At 45.2% G+C, this 19,630-nt stretch overlaps 1 protein-coding gene across 1 annotated transcript in view; it reads left to right on the forward strand.

Moving 5' to 3' along the window:
- The window catches only part of Plbd1 (phospholipase B domain containing 1), a 54,884-nt gene extending 35,596 nt beyond the window's left edge, over nt 1–19,288 (forward strand). Inside the window, exons 7-11 of the mRNA XM_021165697.3 lie at nt 13,745–13,945; nt 14,080–14,220; nt 17,366–17,551; nt 18,512–18,618; nt 19,007–19,288. Of these exons, the coding sequence (XP_021021356.1) occupies nt 13,745–13,945; nt 14,080–14,220; nt 17,366–17,551; nt 18,512–18,618; nt 19,007–19,177 (806 nt within the window). The 3' untranslated portion in view covers nt 19,178–19,288. The remainder of the gene's footprint in view (nt 1–13,744; nt 13,946–14,079; nt 14,221–17,365; nt 17,552–18,511; nt 18,619–19,006) is intronic.
- The last annotated feature ends 342 nt before the right edge of the window (nt 19,289–19,630 follow it).

A 19,630-nucleotide genomic window follows, 5' to 3' on the forward strand; every position in this document is an offset into this window, starting at 1 on the left:
CAAAGTGTCTTTAATTGACCGCAGTAATGATGATCCTGAGGCTCCCAGCTTAATTACCTGTAATGGAGGCTTTCTGCGACAATCTGAGTGTGTCTCACCATGTGTGTGTGTTCTTGGTGGCATTGTGTCTGCGAGTGCTGTCTCCATCCAGATACACACGAATACAAACCACAGAAATGTAATTTCCCCTCTAGTTTCCCAGGGGAGTTTGCTGGAAGCCCACATACAGTGTTACCCCTAGGAATACATCTTTCTTCTTTAAGTGCCACCATTAGTGTGTGAGATCAGAGGACACTGTGGTATGCTCCGTTCCCTCTGTCCATCTTTTCATGGATTCCAGGGATCAAACTTGGACCAGCAAGTTTGTGTAACAAGCAGGGTTACCCACTGTGCCTCTGGCTGGCCACAAAAGGTTTCTTTCTGATTACTAGCTCCTGGGTGATGTTCACATTCGGGGACCAGAGCCCATCCTTGGAGCCACCAGCTGCCTGTGTGGTCCCCAAAGCACAAGCCTTGCAGTAGACACACGTGAAAACGAAATTCAATGCTCCAAGCCCCAGGAGAATTTAGTCAGTCTCCGAGGTTCATAGTGTGGTTACTTGCCTAGGTTTTAAAGTTGTCTCTTTAATAAATATATGCTGGGAATATTTCAACGAACCATAATTACTGTTACTAATTTCATGTTACCACTTTGATCTTGGAGACTGTTGCGGCCCGCCCGCGGTCCACAACACGAACGGTTCAACTGAGAATGGCAGTTCCCTGCAAAGAGAGGTAACTAGATAGGGCGGAAGAAAAGAATGAAGCCAGGACAACAAGTTCTGATCGAGGCTCAATTTAATATTTCCAAACACTCAGTTTATAAAGGAAGGGGGAGGGAACCCAATTTCCCGCCAAGTAACTCAGGGTCCAGTAGCAGGACAAACACGTGTGTGCCTCCAGGCAGCAGAGTCAGGTTCCAGCAGTGGGCGTGGCAGGACGAATGAGCCGGTAGCTCCACCCTAGAGCAGGCAGGTTCCAGGCTGGGGGAAGGGAGACCACATTTCCCCCCATTAGATAACAAAAATAAAAATAAAAAAGGGGTGGCCTGTGGCAGAAAGATTATCTATGTTCAATAGTTCTGCCTAAGTTCCTAGGGCTAAAGAAAAAACCTATTTCCGTGGGATTTCTTAACTATTCTAATGGTAAACTGTATCTGGCTAAGGCTGTAGGCTCTGACTTTATAATGCTAATTAGTGCTGAATAGGTAGCTACCTGTTTGCCTTTTAAGTAGGGCGTTGGAACCCTGGCTGAGTTTAGCTAAACAATTTTAGAATAACACTGAACTGATAATTATCCACAATTTTGGGTGACAGGCAGGGGAAACAGTGAGAAGCGATTAAGACTGGCTGGCTCCTAGTACAAGGCCAATTGGCTTTTTTATTTTTTGGGTGGGAGGCAGTGAAGGGCCTGCTCTTACGACAGCAAGGTCTCCAATCTCTCTCCCCCCTGTTAATTAAGTTTAAATAGGCAATGCTTAACAGAGGTGATCAAAAGATTTTCTCATCCGTAGATGAGTGGGCCTTAACCTTGACTTGGGTGGACATTAACCTGATTCCTCCCGTGAGTAACAACTCACATCTGTGGCTCTTGGTATCTTTTGGGGAGGGGAGGCAGAGCCGTAAGTATTTTTAGTGTTTAGCTGGAGTCGGATACCAACCTCTTTCAAATCAGGTGTGTCGCACAGGGAACTCAGAAACGGTCAAATTGGACCTTCCCTCCGCAGTGATCTCCTGCGCCAAGCGGTACCCATACCGTATTCATATGATTATGAATCAGTATCGCAATTCTGAGTTATTGCGAGGCCTCTATGTGAGACTTGTCAACCTCAGATTTAGCAAGGCCTAGACAAGAATTATGTCAGTATTAACACCGTTAATTTTGGTTAAAATAGGAGCTAAAAGTCTTTTCTCTTCATCTCTGTTATTCCCAGTAGCCTGAGGAACTAAGGACACCTTGCAGTAACAGCAAGGGTGAAAAGCCAGAGGCCAGTTAAGGGACTAAGCCTATATCTATCAAAATAAGAACTAATCTTTGTAAATATATATGAAATTTCTACTTCCCTAGCTCTCCTGGTAAATCTAAATCTTATCTTAGACTGAAAGGCCACATGCTGAGATTAGCAGAACCACCTGTTTGCTCTTAGGGGCTGGGCGGAGAACCGGAGAATGTAGATTGACCTGCTTGAGAGAAGGAAGAATACTAAACAATTAGAGTGTAGTAATGTAAATTTTCTGTTTGGAGAAGTCAAGGTACTTTATTTAGATGCAAATTGTAAAGCTAAAGTTAATCTCAGGTTAGAAGTAACTGGGTGCCAGTGGCGTTCCGCTGCAGACTGACCTTTAATGTCAGTTTGCAAAAAGTTTAGGACAAATAAAGTAAAGGCAAGGTGAGCCTTTGGTGACCTTGGGGCAAATGCTCTGAATTAACTTTGCTAGGTAATTTAGAATATAGGAATCTCTAATAATTGAACTGAATATTAGACCAGTCTAAGATTGAGTTAGAATGGCTGGTCACACTGAAGAAGAGTGAAAAATCATTATGACTCTATTAAATGACTAATTTTACTAAGTCTGAATATACAGTCTCTGATGTACTATTGCCATAAAGTTAAAAGGCTAGAAGCTAGTCTAAACTGGAAAAATGACAAGCAAGGATGGATCTAAAACATGAATTTAATCTTTTAGTCCTTTTAATCAGGACACTGAGTTAACTTACCTGTTGACTCGGCACACGAATTACCAATATGTTTCTGTAGAGTTCTGTGGAGAGAACCTGTTTTTCCCTTTCCTAATAAGGTAGCTGTTTTAGGATCAATTTATAAGCCAATAAGTAGATCCTTTTAAGATACTAAAAAGCATTTATTAAATTTGACATTTTAATCTCAAATTTTGAAAATAAAGGTATGTTTTAAATAGTGTGCATGGAAATGCACTAAATAGTATATATGGGGATACAATTTCTCTCTTTTGTCTTTTAAGAGGTTAAAGTTTAAAAATTTTACAATATCTAACCTTTTGAATTAATAACTTTTTGGACAAAACATTTTAAATATTTGGCTGTAAAGGGGCAGTGACTGATTGCACTTTCAATCATTTTTCTTAAGGAACGGTTGTAACTAGAAGGCTAGAAAAGTTATTAAGAGTCACACGTGCATAATTTATTTATTTATTAACTAGAAATATGTATAAGCAATTGTAAATTTGAGAATTAATAGTATCTGAGGGACGAACAATTTTAAGTAATTATGAGCTCAGAGATATAGCATTGACTATTAATATATAAATTAAGGTTTGATTGTTCAGCATTTTAAAACACCATCTACAGCACACAACCAGATTATTTGTGCTGGAATAGGGGCAACTGTGTGTCTTAAGACTCCGCTCCACAGCAGCTAGTTGGGCCCACGTGGCCAACGATTGGCTGGGAGGATGAGAAAAATGACTTTACAATAATGTTTTTTCTGGCCAAAGAATTGTCTTGGGCACAACTAATTTTTAATTACCAATTAACAACAATTATAAAAGCTTTCTTTATTTCCTGCAAAACCCCTTGCAGCAAACCAAAAGACCAAATAACAAAAGGATACTGTCTCTGAATCTTTTGGGTGAGAGCAAGGATTTAAGGTAAACTTCCCTTGAGAAGCATTAGTTAATAAAATATTTTCCACTTAGGAAACAATATATACTGAAAGATTAAAACTTTTGGCTTCTTATAAAGAAGCAGAAACAATAAACATTTTTCTTACATAATGTAAAGCTATATTAGCCATACGTAGAGGCAAAATTTTCTAGTGATTACCAGTTTACTAGAAGCAAAAATCTTTGAATTTAAGCATTATTTTAAACATCTGAATAGATCTGTAACACTGTAAAAAGGAAACTTTCTTGAACACAGGGAAAAACTTTTTTAGGCATTGTTTGCAAAACAAAAGAAAAGGCCACAAGCCGCTCTGGGACTGCCCAGAGCCCTGTATTGACTCAAAGGTAAAATACTTTTTAATTTGAGCATTAATCTTAAATTTGCAATCAAACTGCAAGCTGCAGTCAATGGAACAATGGCAGTTTTAACCATAATTTTTAAGTTTTTGTGCAAGGTTAGGATAATATCTACAAATTTGGGAAAGCAAAACCTATGTTTAAAACAATTTATCACTGTTAAAATCAATATTAGAAGCATTACTATCATATTACGAAGTTTGGATATCAATTAATACCTATGAATACCTATTAAAGCAAGCTTTAACGCTTTAATAAAGAGGCATTGCTTTATATCTTATCTTAAATTTTACTATTTAGGATAGGAACCACATTAATCATTATTTAAACTAGAAATATCTTAAGAGACTCAGCCTCTGAAGCTTAATCTCAAACTTTAACTCACTTCAGGGCCTCACCAACTTTCTCTCAGGTTCCACAATCTATCGTTTCTTCTTCTTTGAACCATGGACAACAGCTATCTATCTTATCTAAAAAATTTCTTACTAATTGTACTTCAAGCCTTACTCCTTTTTCCTTAAGCAACTCCTGAAAACTAAAAACAATTGCCTGATCCATGTTTTTGAACCCTTCTTTCCTCCACCTAAGCAGTTTTCCAAAAAAACTGCGGCACACCGCCTGTCTCCGTATCTAGTTCCGATTTACGAACTGCTGAACCCAAGCAGAACCAGTGTTGGGTTAGCACTGCTTCAAACTTGCTTCGTATCCTACTGCATCCCCGCAACACTTTCAAAACTGAAATTTTTTTTTTTTTTTTTTTTTTTTGGGCTAGCGCTAGCATGTGTACCTGTCCGTTGCTCCGATGCTCCTCCTCCGATACGAAGATTCTTTCCTTTCTTGTGGAGCTCCACACAGCAATCGTTTCTCTTAGCATCTCTCTGCCATTCTTCAGGTCCCAGTTCTGGCGCCAACTGTTGCGGCCCGCCCGCGGTCCACAACACGAACGGTTCAACTGAGAATGGCAGTTCCCTGCAAAGAGAGGTAACTAGATAGGGCGGAAGAAAAGAATGAAGCCAGGACAACAAGTTCTGATCGAGGCTCAATTTAATATTTCCAAACACTCAGTTTATAAAGGAAGGGGGAGGGAACCCAATTTCCCGCCAAGTAACTCAGGGTCCAGTAGCAGGACAAACACGTGTGTGCCTCCAGGCAGCAGAGTCAGGTTCCAGCAGTGGGCGTGGCAGGACGAATGAGCCGGTAGCTCCACCCTAGAGCAGGCAGGTTCCAGGCTGGGGGAAGGGAGACCACAGGAGACTTTGTAAAATCTATACAAATGAATCACAGGTAAACACAGGGCCAAGTTCCCAGCTTGAATCTAGGGAGGGACGAAGGAAGAATAAAAGGAAGCGGGACACTCATTGCAAAGGATTACAGGAAGATTTTGCTTGATTCTGGTTTCCTTAGACTCCCTTTTGGGTGTGTTTTATCTCCTTTGGCACCGTCCCAGGATGCGACGTCTTCTGAGGGACACACCTGTCTTAGTCATCTTCCACCACCTGGCTCGGGGAGTGTCCTCCCTTTAAGCTCCAACAATCCCACCCCCATATTGCTATTCTCCTCAGGCTGAACTGGCCACCCAGTGACCTCCCAACTCCTCCCTGCATGCGCAGCACAGCCCCCAGGACTCGCTTTGCTGTTCCTGTTGCAGTCTCCTCATGGTTCGTGTGAATCGTTTTCTTTTGCACGACTGTACATCTGTCCCCATCACCCTTGTCAGGGGTGTGCGGCCAGAAAAGAACTGTGTTCCAAGCCTGTCCAAGATGATTCCTGACTTGCTCTGTGTGTGTGTGTGTGTGTGTGTGTGTGTGTGTGTGTTTGTAGGTCAAAGAATGGCTTCCATCCTTCCAGAGTGAGGAGCCCCAAGTGCCATAGATGCATAAACATTATTCACTATTTCTTCTTCAATAAATTTAACAGTTATTTATTGAGCACTTCCGTATGTTAAACCTTTGACACCTTCTCATGATGCTGAAATGGACAGGTATGAGTTAATACGACAAAATTCCCTTCCTTAGTAGAGTTTATATACTGATATACTGAGACAGAAAAGAAAAAAAAAAAAAAAGCCACACTGAGGATCCTTTCTCAAAAAGTAAGGTGGCAGCCTGCCAGATAGCTTAGCAGATAAAGGTGCAAGCTGCCGGCCTGGATGCCCCAGATTCACTCTGTGGGGCCCGTGTGGACAGCACTGACTCACTCTGGTTATTCTCTGACCTCCCTGACCCACGCGCATGCCACAGCACGCTTGAGCATACACACTTTTTTTTTTTTTTTTTTTGGTTTTTCGAGATAGGGTTTCTCTGTATAGCCCTGGCTGTCCTGGAACTCACTTTGTAGACCAGGCTGGCCTCAAACTCAGAAATCCACCTGCCTCTGCCTCCCGAGTGCTGGGATTAAAGGCGTGCGCCACCACGCCTGGCCCACACTTTTTTTTTTTTTTTAACTTTTTATTGATTCTTTGTGAAATGTCACATTATGCACCACAATCCCACTCATCTCTCCACCCATCCGTTTCCGCCCTTTACCCATCCGTTTCCGCCCTTTACCCATCCGTTTCCGTCCTTTACCCATCCGTTTCCGTCCTTTACCCATCCGTTTCCGTCCTTTACCCATCCGTTTCCGCCCTTTACCCATCCAACTTCCCCTCAAACATGAAAACAGAAAGTAAAAATATAAGAAAACAGAATCTCGTGTGTATGCTTCGGACAGTACTCTTATTTATGAATTATTCACTTTACATTCGGATTGCTGCCCCCTCCATCTCCCCTCTCACACAGTCCCTCCCCCATACCCTCTTTCCCTCTCCTCTGAGAGGGTGGGGCTCCCCCGACCCCACCCCCACTCTGGCACATCAAGTCTCTGCAGGGCTAGGCTATCCTCTCCCACTGAGGCAGCCCAGCCAGGGGAACAGAACCCACCGAGTTTTAGGGACAGTCCCCGCTGCAGTTATTGGGAGACCTGCATGAAGACCAAGTTGCACATCTGTTACATATGTGTGGTGTGGACCTGAATCCAACTCAGGTATGCACTTTAGTCGGTGGTTCAGTCTCTGAGAGCCTCAAGAGTTCAGGGGAGTTGACTCTGGTGGTCTTCCTGTGGAGTTCCTGTCCCCTTCAGGGCCCTCAATCTTTCCCCCCTCACACTTCCATAAGAGTCCCAGCTCTGTTCACCGTTTGGCTGTGGGTCTCTGCATCTTTTGCAGTCAGCTGCTGGGTGGAGTCTCTCAGAGGACAGTTATGCTAGGCTCCTGTCTGCAAGCACAACAGAGTATCATTAATAGTGTCAGGGACTGGTGCTTGCCCATGGGATGGGTCTCAAGTTGGGCCAGTCATTGGTTGGCCATTCCCTCAGCCTCTGCTCCATTTCTGTCCCTGCATTTCTTGTTGACAGGAAAAATTTTGGGTAAAAAGTTTTGTGGGTGTATTGGGGGTTCCCATCCCTCCACTGGGGGGTTCTGCCTGGCTACTGGAGGTGACCACTTAAGGTTCCATGAATCTCAGCTAAAGTCACCCCCCCCCCACCCCCTGCATAGGCTCCAGGGAGCCTCCCACATTCCAGGTGTCTGGCACATTCTACAGATGCCCCCCCCAACCCTGCCAGCCACCAATTTACATTCACTCTCCTGGCCCCCTGGGACTCTCTCCTGTCCCCCCACATCTGATCCCGAACACCCCCATTCCCCTCCCCATCTTTCCCTCACTCAGTTCCTTCCCTACCTCTGCCTCCCATGATTATTTTATTCCCTCTTCTAAGTGAGATCCAAGCATCCTGACTTGGACCTTCCTTCTAGTTTAGCTTCGTTGGGACTGTGGGATAGATCCTGGGTATTGTATGACTAATATCCACTTATCAGTGAGTACATAACGTGCGTGTCCTTGTGGGTCTGGGTTACCTCACTCAGGATGATATTTTCTATTTCCATCCATTTGCCTGCAAATTTCACGATGTCCTTGTTTTTAATAGCTGAGTAGTATTCCATTGTGTAGATGTACCACATGTTCTTATTCATTCTTCCATTCTGGCTATTTGCTATGAACATAGTAGAGCACCTGTCCTTGCGATAGGGTGTAGCATCTTGGAGGTCTATGCCCAGGAGCAGTGTAGCTGGTTCCTCAGGTAGAACTATTCCCAATTTTCTGAGGAACTGCCGGGTTGTTTTCCAGAGTGGTCGCACAAGTTGCATCCCCAGCAGCAATGGAGGAGTGTTCCTCTTTCTCCACATCCTCGCCAGCACGTGTTGTCACCTGAGTTTCTGATCTTAGCCATTCTGACTGGTGTAAGATGGAATCTCAGGCTTGTTTTGATTTGTATTTCCCTGATGACGAAGAATGTTGAACATTTCTTCCTGAGTTTCTCCACCATTCGGTATTCCTCTGTTGGGAATTCTGTTTGACTCTGTGTCCCATTTTTTAATTGGGATATGTGGTTTGTTGCTGTCTAACTTCTGACTTCTTTATTTTGGATATTAGTTCTCTCTCTCTCTCTCTCTCTCTCTCTCTCTCTCTCTCTCTCTCTCCACACACACACACACACTTACTTAAACAAACAAATATAATTTAATATTTTTTTTAATCTGGGTATGGTATTGGACAGACATCTTCAGTCCTACATTGGGAGGCAGGAGCAGGTATGAATTTGAGAATTTGAGGCTAACCTGGTATTCCCATAGCAAGTTCCAAATTAGCCAGGCCTACATAGGAAGACCCATCTCAAATGTGTACACACACACACACCCCAAGCCAAAACAACCCAACCAAAAAAAAAAAAAAAATCAAAGCAAAGCAAGCCAATTAAAGGCAATGTATTGTGTAACTGAATTACGGTCACCACATCTGTTTCCTACGACTACATAAAAACAAGGAACCAAAACGTGGGGACTGGAAGCAGTCTGTGATCACTATTGCATTTTTAGGTTGGCAAGGTGGGTCTCTCTAGGCATCTCTGAGGAGCCCTTAGTCCCGTAGGTTGGCTGTGGGCTTCATAGCTGGCTCTTCAGATCTCTGATGTTGAATGTTCTGGATCAACTGACAGGAGCTGGACAGCACTTACAGGGTGTGTTCCATCTTAGAGAAGAAGCCAGCTCCTTCTCCAGGTAGCTCAAAGCCACAGGACTAAGCACAAGTGAGTGGTGGTCTCCTGAGTCCTCTGCTTTGAACAAATCCCAAATTCAGCCTGGTGTTAAGGGAGAATTCAATAATACGACTGGGAGATGGTGCAGTCATGTGGCAGGGAGTGCAGACAGAGTTAACCGCAGCCTACCCGGTTTGCCACCAGGAACTGAGCTGCGTATGAATTGAAGTACGCAGCAGTCAGCCCCTAGTCTACAAGGATTCATTCCCAACTCCTCCGAGGCTGACAGAAACTGACAGGCCTCTCTCTGTGACTCTGTCTTTCCCTATCAAATAGAAGTACAGTATGTTCAATTTATACATTGTCAGTATAAAAGATTAGCATTTATCAAAATAGAAAAGTACTGTAAGAAAGTTATAAATTTGATTTTTTGGGGTTTGGTTTTCTGTTTGTTAGTTTGTTCTTTTGGGTTTTTTTTGTTTTGTTTTGTTTTTTGGTTTTGGTTTGTTTGTTCTTTTTGAGATAGGATCTCATCCTGTAGCCTAGGAACTCTTATTAGCCTTGCTGGACTCACACTTGGGCTGACCCCCTGCCTCCGCTTCTCAAGTACTAGGATTACAAGCATCTCCTCCTCCAGCCCAGACTTTCCAGCGAGTATTTTTAGACCACAGAGCTACAGAGAGACCCTGCACCTCTGTACCCCACTTGTTCTCTGGATGCTCACTCCATGCTAGAGAACAGGATAGCTCAGGCTCCTTTCCCAGGCAGGAAAGGTTAGCCAGCCTAGAAAAGCATTGTTGATCACAGACTGCTGCCAGTCTCGACGTTTTGGCTCCTTGTGTTTTAGTGATATCCAGTGTGTGTGTGTGTGTGTGTGTGTATGTGCATGTCATAACACACATGTGGAGGTCAGGAGTGGGTTTCAGGGACAGAGCTCAGATTGTCAGGCTTGGCGGCCGGTGCCTTTCCCTGCTTCCTCACTTGGCCCTTATTAAGGTGGGCTTTGTTTACTGAAAAAGACTCACTACTTCTTAACCTCAGCAACAAAGTTACCATGGGATGCTATCTGAGGGCGGGCGTTTATAGGACACTGGCATTTCTCCTTTTCCCCTTAACTGAGAATGATCTGCCTTCCAGAGCTGCCTTTGGGGGATGGCAGCGAGGTTAGGATTGACAGGAACGCTGTTTCCCTTTATGGCCAAGCATGGGGACTTGGTATCCTCCTTTAATGTTTTGCTTGCTGTTTTTAAGCTCGACAATATCGAGTCGCCCTCCTCGAGTAGCTTTTGCAACCCAATTCATCACTTTTGTTTTTGCTGTTCAAGAACTCTAGGCAGGCTGTATTTTTCTATCCTCTGGTCTCTTACTGACCCTTACTCTGCAATGAGAGGCTCTCAGGCACTCATTTACAAAAAAACGCCTGCCCCCTTGTGTCCAGAGAGAGTACTACAGCAAGGAGGGACTTAGCGAACCTGCATTCTACCTGCTAGGATCCTCCTTCTCCAGGGCTCGCCCACAGAGGCCATGCCTGATTGTTGTTTGAGCACTGTAAAAGGGACTTAGAAATGAATGAGCTGTCCCTGAAACTTGTCCCAGCTTCTGTCCCATATCCAGCCTGTATCTTCCCAGAGAGGGTACTCACTAAAATTGCATTCAAGGGTGCGCCATCAAGCCTGCACGCTGGAGTAGGAAATTCACTTTTGCTCCGTAATTCTTTTGTGTAAGCTGACCCAGCCTTGGAGAATCTCGTTCAGTCGGACACTCCTCTTACCATTAAGATTCTTACTCTGAAACTCCGGACCTTAAACAGGTTGTGAGAGCCGAATGATGTCATCAGCCTCAGGCTGTCAGAGGTGAAGTGCGGATAGCCAGGCTTGGTGTAAGCTGTCCACGTGACTGAAATGCATTCTCATCTTTCAAGTCCTCTTGTTCCTTGCTTTCGTTTGTTGAGGCGGATAAGGGTTTCATGTAGCCCAAGTTGGCCATGACCATCAAACCCAGATCTGCTTCTCTCACCTCAGAAGCACTGGGATTCAGACCGGGCCACCACATCTGGCCAGACTTTGGCTTTATGTAACCCATAAACTGGACTCCAACCCTGCCTGGCCCATCCCAGGCTCCTAGAAGCTGCACAGTGATACACATCATTGGGAGTGGGGGGTTCAACTGTTTCCTGTATGAGTGCCCTTTGTACGCAGACAGAGGGCATTTGTTTTCATTCTCTGGGGAGGGGGCTGAAAAAAAATCATAAAACTCCTGTTGCTTTAGTCATTAATGTACATGAAAAGGCTAATGTTTTAGGTGTGAAAGGAAGTTGGTATAAAGAAATATATATATATATATATATATATATATATACACACACATATATATATGATGTATATATATACACACACACATATATATATATACACATTAAAGAGGTTGAGTTAGCCATTCACAATGTATATTTATTTAAATATCAGATGTACTCCATAGATATGCACAGTTTTACTTTTTAGTTAAGAAACCAAAACCAGGGCCCCCCAGAGATGGCTCAGTGTTTAAGAGCACCTGCTGCTCTTGCAGGGAACCTGGGGTTTGGTTCCCAGCACCTACATGGCAGCTCATAACTGTCTGTAACTCCAAGTTCCAGGGGTTCTGATGCCCTCTTCTGGCCTCCTCAGGCACTGCACATATGTGTTGTATAGTATACATACATATATACAGGCAAACCATTAATACACATAAAATTTTTAAAAATTTAAATACCCCAAAACTGTAATACTAAGGGCCAACAAGATCACTCAGTGGGGGAAAAAAAGCTTGCTTTGAAATCCTAACGGTCTAAGGTCAGTCCCTGGGACCCATGGAAAGGTGGGAAGAAAAAACTGCTAGCGTTTGTCCTGTTGTGATAAACACCAGGACCAAAAGCGCCTTGGAGAAGAAAGGGTCTCTTTCCGCTCATAGCCTATAGCCCATCACTGAGGGACATCAGGGCAGGAGCTTGAGTCAAGAATGTGGAGGGAGGAACTGAATGAAGCAGAGTCCATAGAGGAGTTCAGCTTACACCGGCTTATTCAGCCTGCTGTCTTATACACACCAGGGCTACCAGGCCAGAGATAGCATCAGCCGTGACTTCTGGGCTTTCTCATGTCAATCGATAATCAAGATGATGACCCCCAGGCTTGCCTACAGGCCGTCTGACAGAGGCTTGTTCTCAAATAAGGTTCTGTCTTCCCAGATACATTCAAGATCGTGGCATGCTTACAAAAACAAACAAACAACAACCAGGACAAGAAGCAGCTGCACAAAGTTGTTCTTCGCCCTCCAGCTGTGTTGCACACAGTCCAAGTATCTGCACACATATACATACAACAATGACCTGCTGGGTGTAAATAAATAACATAGACAAAATGTTAAGTGAAAAACAGTCTAGATAATAATAGCATGTGGATAGTAATGCTCAGCTATGCCAAAAAGAATGGGGTTGCTATAAAAAGGTAGACATCTGAGCCTATGTTGGTCGATTCCATCCTAACAGAGGAGTTTAGACTGGATAACCTCCAAACACAAGTGTGTTGCCTGCAGTTCTACACACTGGGAAGTTCAAGGTGAGGGCAACGGCAGACAGGCTGTCTGGGAAAGTCCTTTCTTAGAGCTGGTGCCTCGCTATGTGTGCACATGGTGGACAGAGCGAGCGCACTCCGTCTGGCCTCTTTCCAGTGCCTAGCCTACCCCTGGGTTCTCAGACATTTCTTTAACACTCTCAATTGTAGACCTTTATCAGTTGCTGACAATGGTCCAGTTGTGTCTGGTCTACCTGTCCACTCTCACCCAGCCCAGACCTCAACATAAGCCTACACTGTCTCCAACATTTAGAAGACTCTGTGAACCAGGGTGTCAAAGCCTACTTTCAAAGCCAGGTTCAGATTTACACATGTAGATTCATCCATGATTAAAAGTCATAAAGACTCCAATAAAATTCATAAAGAACAGAGAGAAAAGGAGGAGGAGGAAGAGGAGGAGGAGGAAGAGGAGGAGGAGGAGAAGAAGAAAGACATTTACATTTTTTAAAGATGTATTTATTTTATGTATATGGGTACACTGTACTGTGAGCCTTCATGTGGTTGCTGGGAATGGAGGTGGCTCACTCTGGTCAGCCCAGCTCCCTCCAGCCCAAAGATTTATTATTATATCTAAGTACACTGTAGCTGTCTTCAGACACACCAGAAGAGGGCATCAGATCTCATTATGGATGGTTGTGAGCCACCATGTGGTCGCTGGGAATTGAACTCAGGACCTTCAGAAGAGCAGTCAGAGCTCTTAACCACTGAGCCATCTCTCCAGCCCGACATCTAAATTCTTAACTGCCTAGCAAAGGCACACACACACACATACACACACACACACACACACACCTCAGATATCCAGGCTTTTTAGACAGTCTAGAAGGTTATGGGCTCTACTGGCACCTGTGCACACTTCAGCTTAGTAACTACCAAGTAGCTGGGCCAAAGCTGGGAGTGCCTGCTACAGAGCAAAGCAAGCCATAGCTTCTACATTGCCAGACCCACTGTGTATGCGAAGCCCTGTGATGACGGTGGCTGTGTGGGCCCTGTGGGCATGTGATGACCTGTGCGTTTGTCTTCTTCCAGGGTTCTTGGAGTCTCTGGATGATTTTTACATTCTCAGCAGTGGCCTGATATTGCTGCAGACCACCAACAGTGTGTACAATAAAACCCTGCTGAAGCAGGTGGTGCCCGAGACTCTCCTGGCCTGGCAAAGAGTCCGTGTGGCTAACATGATGGCCGAGGGTGGTAAGGAGTGGGCGCAGATATTTTCACAGCACAACTCTGGTAAGTGGTTCTGTACAGTAGTCCTAAGGCCTATGTGCCTATGTGTAACCTTACAGTTGTTAACCAGTTGACGTTATTAATCACTTAACCAGTTGAGGCATATCCCTGTCGCCTTGTGTCTTCCAACATTTCAGGTACCTACAACAACCAGTACATGGTCCTGGACCTAAAGAAGGTGACCATCAATAGAAGCCTGGACAAAGGCACTCTCTATATCGTGGAGCAAATCCCTACATATGTAGAATACTCCGATCAAACCAATGTCCTAAGAAAAGGTACCTTCTCTCCCTACTCTGTCAGGACTGTGTGCCAATACTGTGCTGCTTTCATTTATGTTGTTGTGATACCCTGCGGCAGGGAAAAAAGTAAAGTATCGATGGAAAACTCACAAATCCATGCTACAGCTCACCACGGTGGTCAGGTCGAGGCAGGAAGCTGAAGCAGCTAATCATACCATGTCTGAAATCAAGAGTGGAGAGAAAGGGCGTGCACACACGTTTACCGCTCAGCCAGCTTTCTTGGCTCTTCTGTAGTCCAGGGCCCAGATCCAGGGTGAGCTACTGTGACACCACTTCCAGGTGTCCTCCCAGATCAGTTAAGACAATTGTCCTCCAGACATGCACACACACAGGCCAACCAGATCTAAGCAATCCCTCCTGGAGATTCTCTGCCAGGTTGTCCTAGATCCTATCAGGTTGAAAGTTAAGACTAGTGCGTCTGATGTGGGATGTGCTGTGTGCGAGTGGCTGGCAGGGCTGGCAGTGACGGGCAACCTGGTAAAGAATCAACAATCATGCTTAGCCGGGCTGTGGTGGCGCACGCCTTTAATCCCAGCACTCGGGAGGCAGAGGCAGAGGCAGAGGCAGAGGCAGGTGGATTTCTGAGTTTGAGGCCAGCCTGGTCTACAAAGTGAGTTCCAGGACAGCCAGGGCTATCCAGAGAAACCCCGTCTCGGAAAAAAAAAAAAAAATCATCATGCTTAACAAACATGTGAGTGGGCACTTCATTCTCTCATGGGAGGTTGGGATGTCGTCAAGCCTTGTGACCTCTGACCTCTAACAGCTCTAAAGTCGCCTTCTTTCTGGAATTCTGAGGGCTAAATTGTAAGTTCCACTGAGCACATCTCTGGGGCGTTACTCTGGCTCAGGCTGGGAAAGCGAAGATGCCACATGGTTTCTCTCTAGAAACTGGAGCATCATATAGCCCAGAATGGGAAGAGCTGGAATAAGGTCTGAGGTACCGGGCCTGGTAGAACCTAAAGAGGGTCCCATTAGTAGGAGGGATCAGAGATGCTGGCTGTGGTCACCAAGGGTATATCGCAGGCAGGTGAAGCTAGGGAACGAATCTTGGCTTCTCAATGTCTCAGGTAAATGACTCAATCTCTCAAAACCTTACTCTCTTCAAATGCAGTCCTGATGCAGACCCACCAGTCATCTATTTACTATTAAAATCCCAGAACTCTAATGCCAGAAGTTATTGTTTTGGTACTAAGTTATTTGGTAGAAAAATATGATCCGAACTGAACTAATTTGGTAGGAAAAAGAGCTACCCCCAAATCTGACAAAATGGGCTTGAACTATCTTTTTACTGCCTGTGTCCCCTCCTAAAGACATTACTTACATGCTAATCATCCCCTTCCCTCCCCATGACAAATCTCGTGATGATAACTTAAAAGAGGTAGATTTACCTGAGAGTCACTTTCTCAGCCTGTGTTTTCTGGACCCTTGGTGAGGTAGAGCATCCTGTCCGACACACATGGTAGAGGAAAACCATCCTCATCACAGTGGTGAGGAGGAAGAGGCACAGGGATAACCCAGGTCACGGTGCGACCTTCGAAGGTGGAGTACTTCCTCCATCTAGGCCCATTCTGCTGATAACCCACTTAGCGACAGAAGAATCTGTGAGTGCTTTATCAGTCTAACTGGGACCCATGACCTCTTGGTGGCATCACCAGTTAGCGAGCAAGGCTTGAGAATGTGGGGATAGGGAACTTCATAACTAGATCACACACACACACACACACACACACACACACACACACACGATAGCATCAATATCTTACACACGTATGAGGGGTTCCCCATGAGGAGGTATTATCATACCATATGCACACTTCATTGCTATACCAACAGCAGCAAAGTGCAGAAACTTGCTTACTTGGCCACTAAGCCTTGGTGAAAATGCAAGCAAGTGGACCAACTCCTAATTCTTCACATTGGAATCAATTCACTATAAGTGATAGGCTTCATCAAGACGTTCTCATTCAAGTCCCCCATGCCCTTTGACCTCATCCATCTGCTATACTCCTCCCTGGTTCCACCCTCTTCCTGCTAGCCCCTCCCTCAATTCTACTTTTGCATCTTGTATAGAAAGCACACAGACAGAAACACAGTCTTTCTGAGTCTGGCTCATTTCCCTTCATGTGATCATCTTCAGATGCATCCTTCCCTGCAGATGAAATGTTTTTGTGGTCGAATAAAGTCTACGGAGTATAAATGTCACATTTTCTTGTTTGTTGTTGAACAGTGGACTAGTTCTATTGGTTAGCTACTGTAAACAGTAGGACAGTAAACACAGATGCCCAGGGGTCAGTGTGGTATGTTGATTTAAGATGTGAATTCCCAGGCGCTGTTATAGCTCGAGCACATCCCTGCAGTTTGTTGAGAAACCTCCATATTGATTCCCATAGTAGCTAGAGTCTCCCTTATTTTAACTGAGGATTCTGTAGGCAATAGTCTGGTGTAATCCAAGATGTTGCTAGAATTGTTTTACACGTCTGGTGCTTAGTGGCTTGAGGTACAGTTCTGGATGACCATGGGTCCTGGGAAATGTGTTCAGTACACAAGAGACCACCTGCACCCCATGCCCACTCATTATGGTCACCCCTTCCCTTGTACACATGAAATGGGGCTAAGCGCCTAAGACCTAATTATTCATCCATAAACCCAGCTAGAGCTTGGGTTTCCTGATGCCAGTGTGGTGTCTTCCATCAGTGTGATGAGCATCTGTGGTCCTCTCCGGGGCATCCTACTCAGCAGATGATGGACCTCAGGCGGCTCCCAGTGTGATGACCATCTGTGGTCCTCTCCGGGGCATCCTACTCAGCAGATGATGGACCTCAGGCGGCTCCCAGAACACTGCATCATCCTTCGCTTTTTCTGGTCCCTGGAGAGCAATGCCACTCTCTGGGTTCTAAGATTGTACTAACAAGTTGCAGTGAAAACCAAAGGCTTCTCAGCTCTCTTCTCTTCCCTCGGGAAGTTTAGAAGGACCACTGTGGCCCGCAGCTTCATTTCCTATCATAATTACACATGTGGTAATTTCCAAATATAGCAGCACTAAATGACTTTCTTCTTTTGTTCCCCCTCTCTTCCCATCTCCCTCTGTCCAACCCCACCTTTCTCTTCCATCCCACATCAGGATATTGGGCTTCCTATAATATCCCTTTCCACAAGACAATCTACAACTGGAGTGGCTACCCGCTGCTGGTTCACAAGCTGGGCTTGGACTACTCTTATGACTTAGCTCCACGTGCCAAAATCTTCAGGCGTGACCAAGGGAACGTGACGGACATGGCTTCCATGAAATATATCATGCGATACAACAGTACGTAGCACATTTCTCGAGTCATTCTGCAAAACCCCTTCTCTTCCCTGTGAAAGAAGAATTGTGTAAGTTCGTCATCTCTGTACGAGAGGGAATTATAAGAAATTATCGGAATCAATATCGGATACTATTAATGCTGTACACATATGGCTCAACAAATAGAGCAGTTGCTTCCTTTATAAAGCCTCCGAGAGATTTCTGAAAGGCTGGTAGGGTGGCTCAGCAGAAGAGGGCACTTGTTGTCAAGCCTACTGACCTGAGTTTGATCCTCTAGACCCACACACAGTGAAAGGAGAGAGCTGACTTCCACAGCTTTTCTTCTGACCTCCACAAGCACACCATGGCATGCTTATGTGCACACACCCTTGTTAGCACAGATACAGACACAAAAACTGAATTCTTCATCAACCCGGCTCTGCCTCCTGAGTGTTGGAACTACACCTGGCTCTACAGATTTTATTTTTACCTGACCCTTCACACCCCACTCCCCCTAAAAAGAAAAACACAAACAAACATGTAAAATACAGAAATAATCCACATAGGGCTATTTCCGTAGCATCGCCCGGCCTCCTGCCAGCACACCTCCCAAGCACAAAGGCAGCTAAGGATACTCATAAATGCTTTCTTTTGGTGAAGACTTTCCAAGCCTAGTTTGTATTTCATCTGTGGAAAATGGTGGTGCACAGTTACCTTCTCTCTCTCTCTCTCTCTCTCTCTCTCCCTCTCCATCCCCCTCCCCCTTTCCTCTTTGGGGTATGGGTTCTTTGGGGCTGCCCCAGGACTGGGGATTTGTACTTCCTAGTGCAATCCTAGAGCGATCTCTGTATCTAGAAGCAGGCTGGGCTGGGGAGGCTGGTGGGATATACTCTTTAATGATCCAGGCGTGGATAGATCCAAAATCTTGCTAAGTATATCTCAGAGTAGCCCGCATCTCTTCTTCCTCACCACTGTGTCTCCTAGATTACAAAGAGGACCCCTACAGCAAGGGGGATCCCTGCAGTACCATCTGCTGTCGTGAGGACCTGAACGGAGCCAGTCCAAGCCCTGGAGGATGCTATGACACCAAGGTAACGGACACTCTGATGCTTTCCAATTTACTCCTAACAAGGAGTTAGGCCTGAGGCAAGATGTTTTTGTAGCATAAAGGCCAGTTTGTCCAACCACATATTAAATTCAGGAAGCAGCTTTGTATATAACTACACCTGGCTCTACAGATTTTTGGTAGGTTTTCAGCATTCATATGCTGGCTAACAACCATCTGAACTCCAATTCTGGGATATGCACTACCCTCTTCAGGCTTCTACTGGTACTGCAGGCATGTGGCATCTATACTCTCATAGACAAAGTACTCATTACATAAAATACATAAACCACACTCTGCCTCGAGAAGGGAGGTGAAGACTACACAGTCAAATTTTAGACGGTCTTCTCAGGGGCTTTCCTCCCTTTTTCCAGGTGGCAGACATCTTTCTTGCATCTCAGTATAAAGCCGATGCCATTAGTGGTCCCACGGTACAAGATGGACTCCCGCCTTTTAACTGGAATCGGTTCAATGAAACGCTCCATCGGGGGATGCCAGAAGTCTTTGACTTTAATTTTGTTACCATGAAACCAATTTTGTCATAGGACAAAAAGTGAGACATAGAGAAGATGACAGAAAGCTGCGAGTAGGACACCAAAGGCACTCTCAGCTGTATTTTCCCATCTGTACTCTTAATAAAAACTATTAAATTCCCACCTGCGGTCCTGTGTTCAGCCTTGCTGGGAATGCCGCTGGGTAGCCCAAGTGCCAAGTGCCGACTCACCACTGGAGGTGGAAGAACGCGGCCTTGGATGGGGCCTCAGCCCAAGTGAGACACGACATAGGCTGGGGCTGCAGCTCCCTGACTCCAGAGGAGCCCTGGGCCAGGGGCTCCTAAACTGGACATCCAGATGCCACTAGCAGTCACGGGGAGTTGGGGGCCTGTGGGCGCTGGGGAATGAATGGGGGAACTCTAGCTCAGCAGCAGGTGAGTCAGGGAGCTGAAGGGGCCTTCTGCCAGAGACTTGGACAGCGAGGCTCTGTAGATGAAGGCTGTC

Source organism: Mus caroli, unplaced genomic scaffold (assembly GCF_978045245.1).
Source record: "Mus caroli unplaced genomic scaffold, Mus_caroli_1 scaffold_7, whole genome shotgun sequence".
Lineage (NCBI taxonomy): Eukaryota > Metazoa > Chordata > Mammalia > Rodentia > Muridae > Mus > Mus caroli.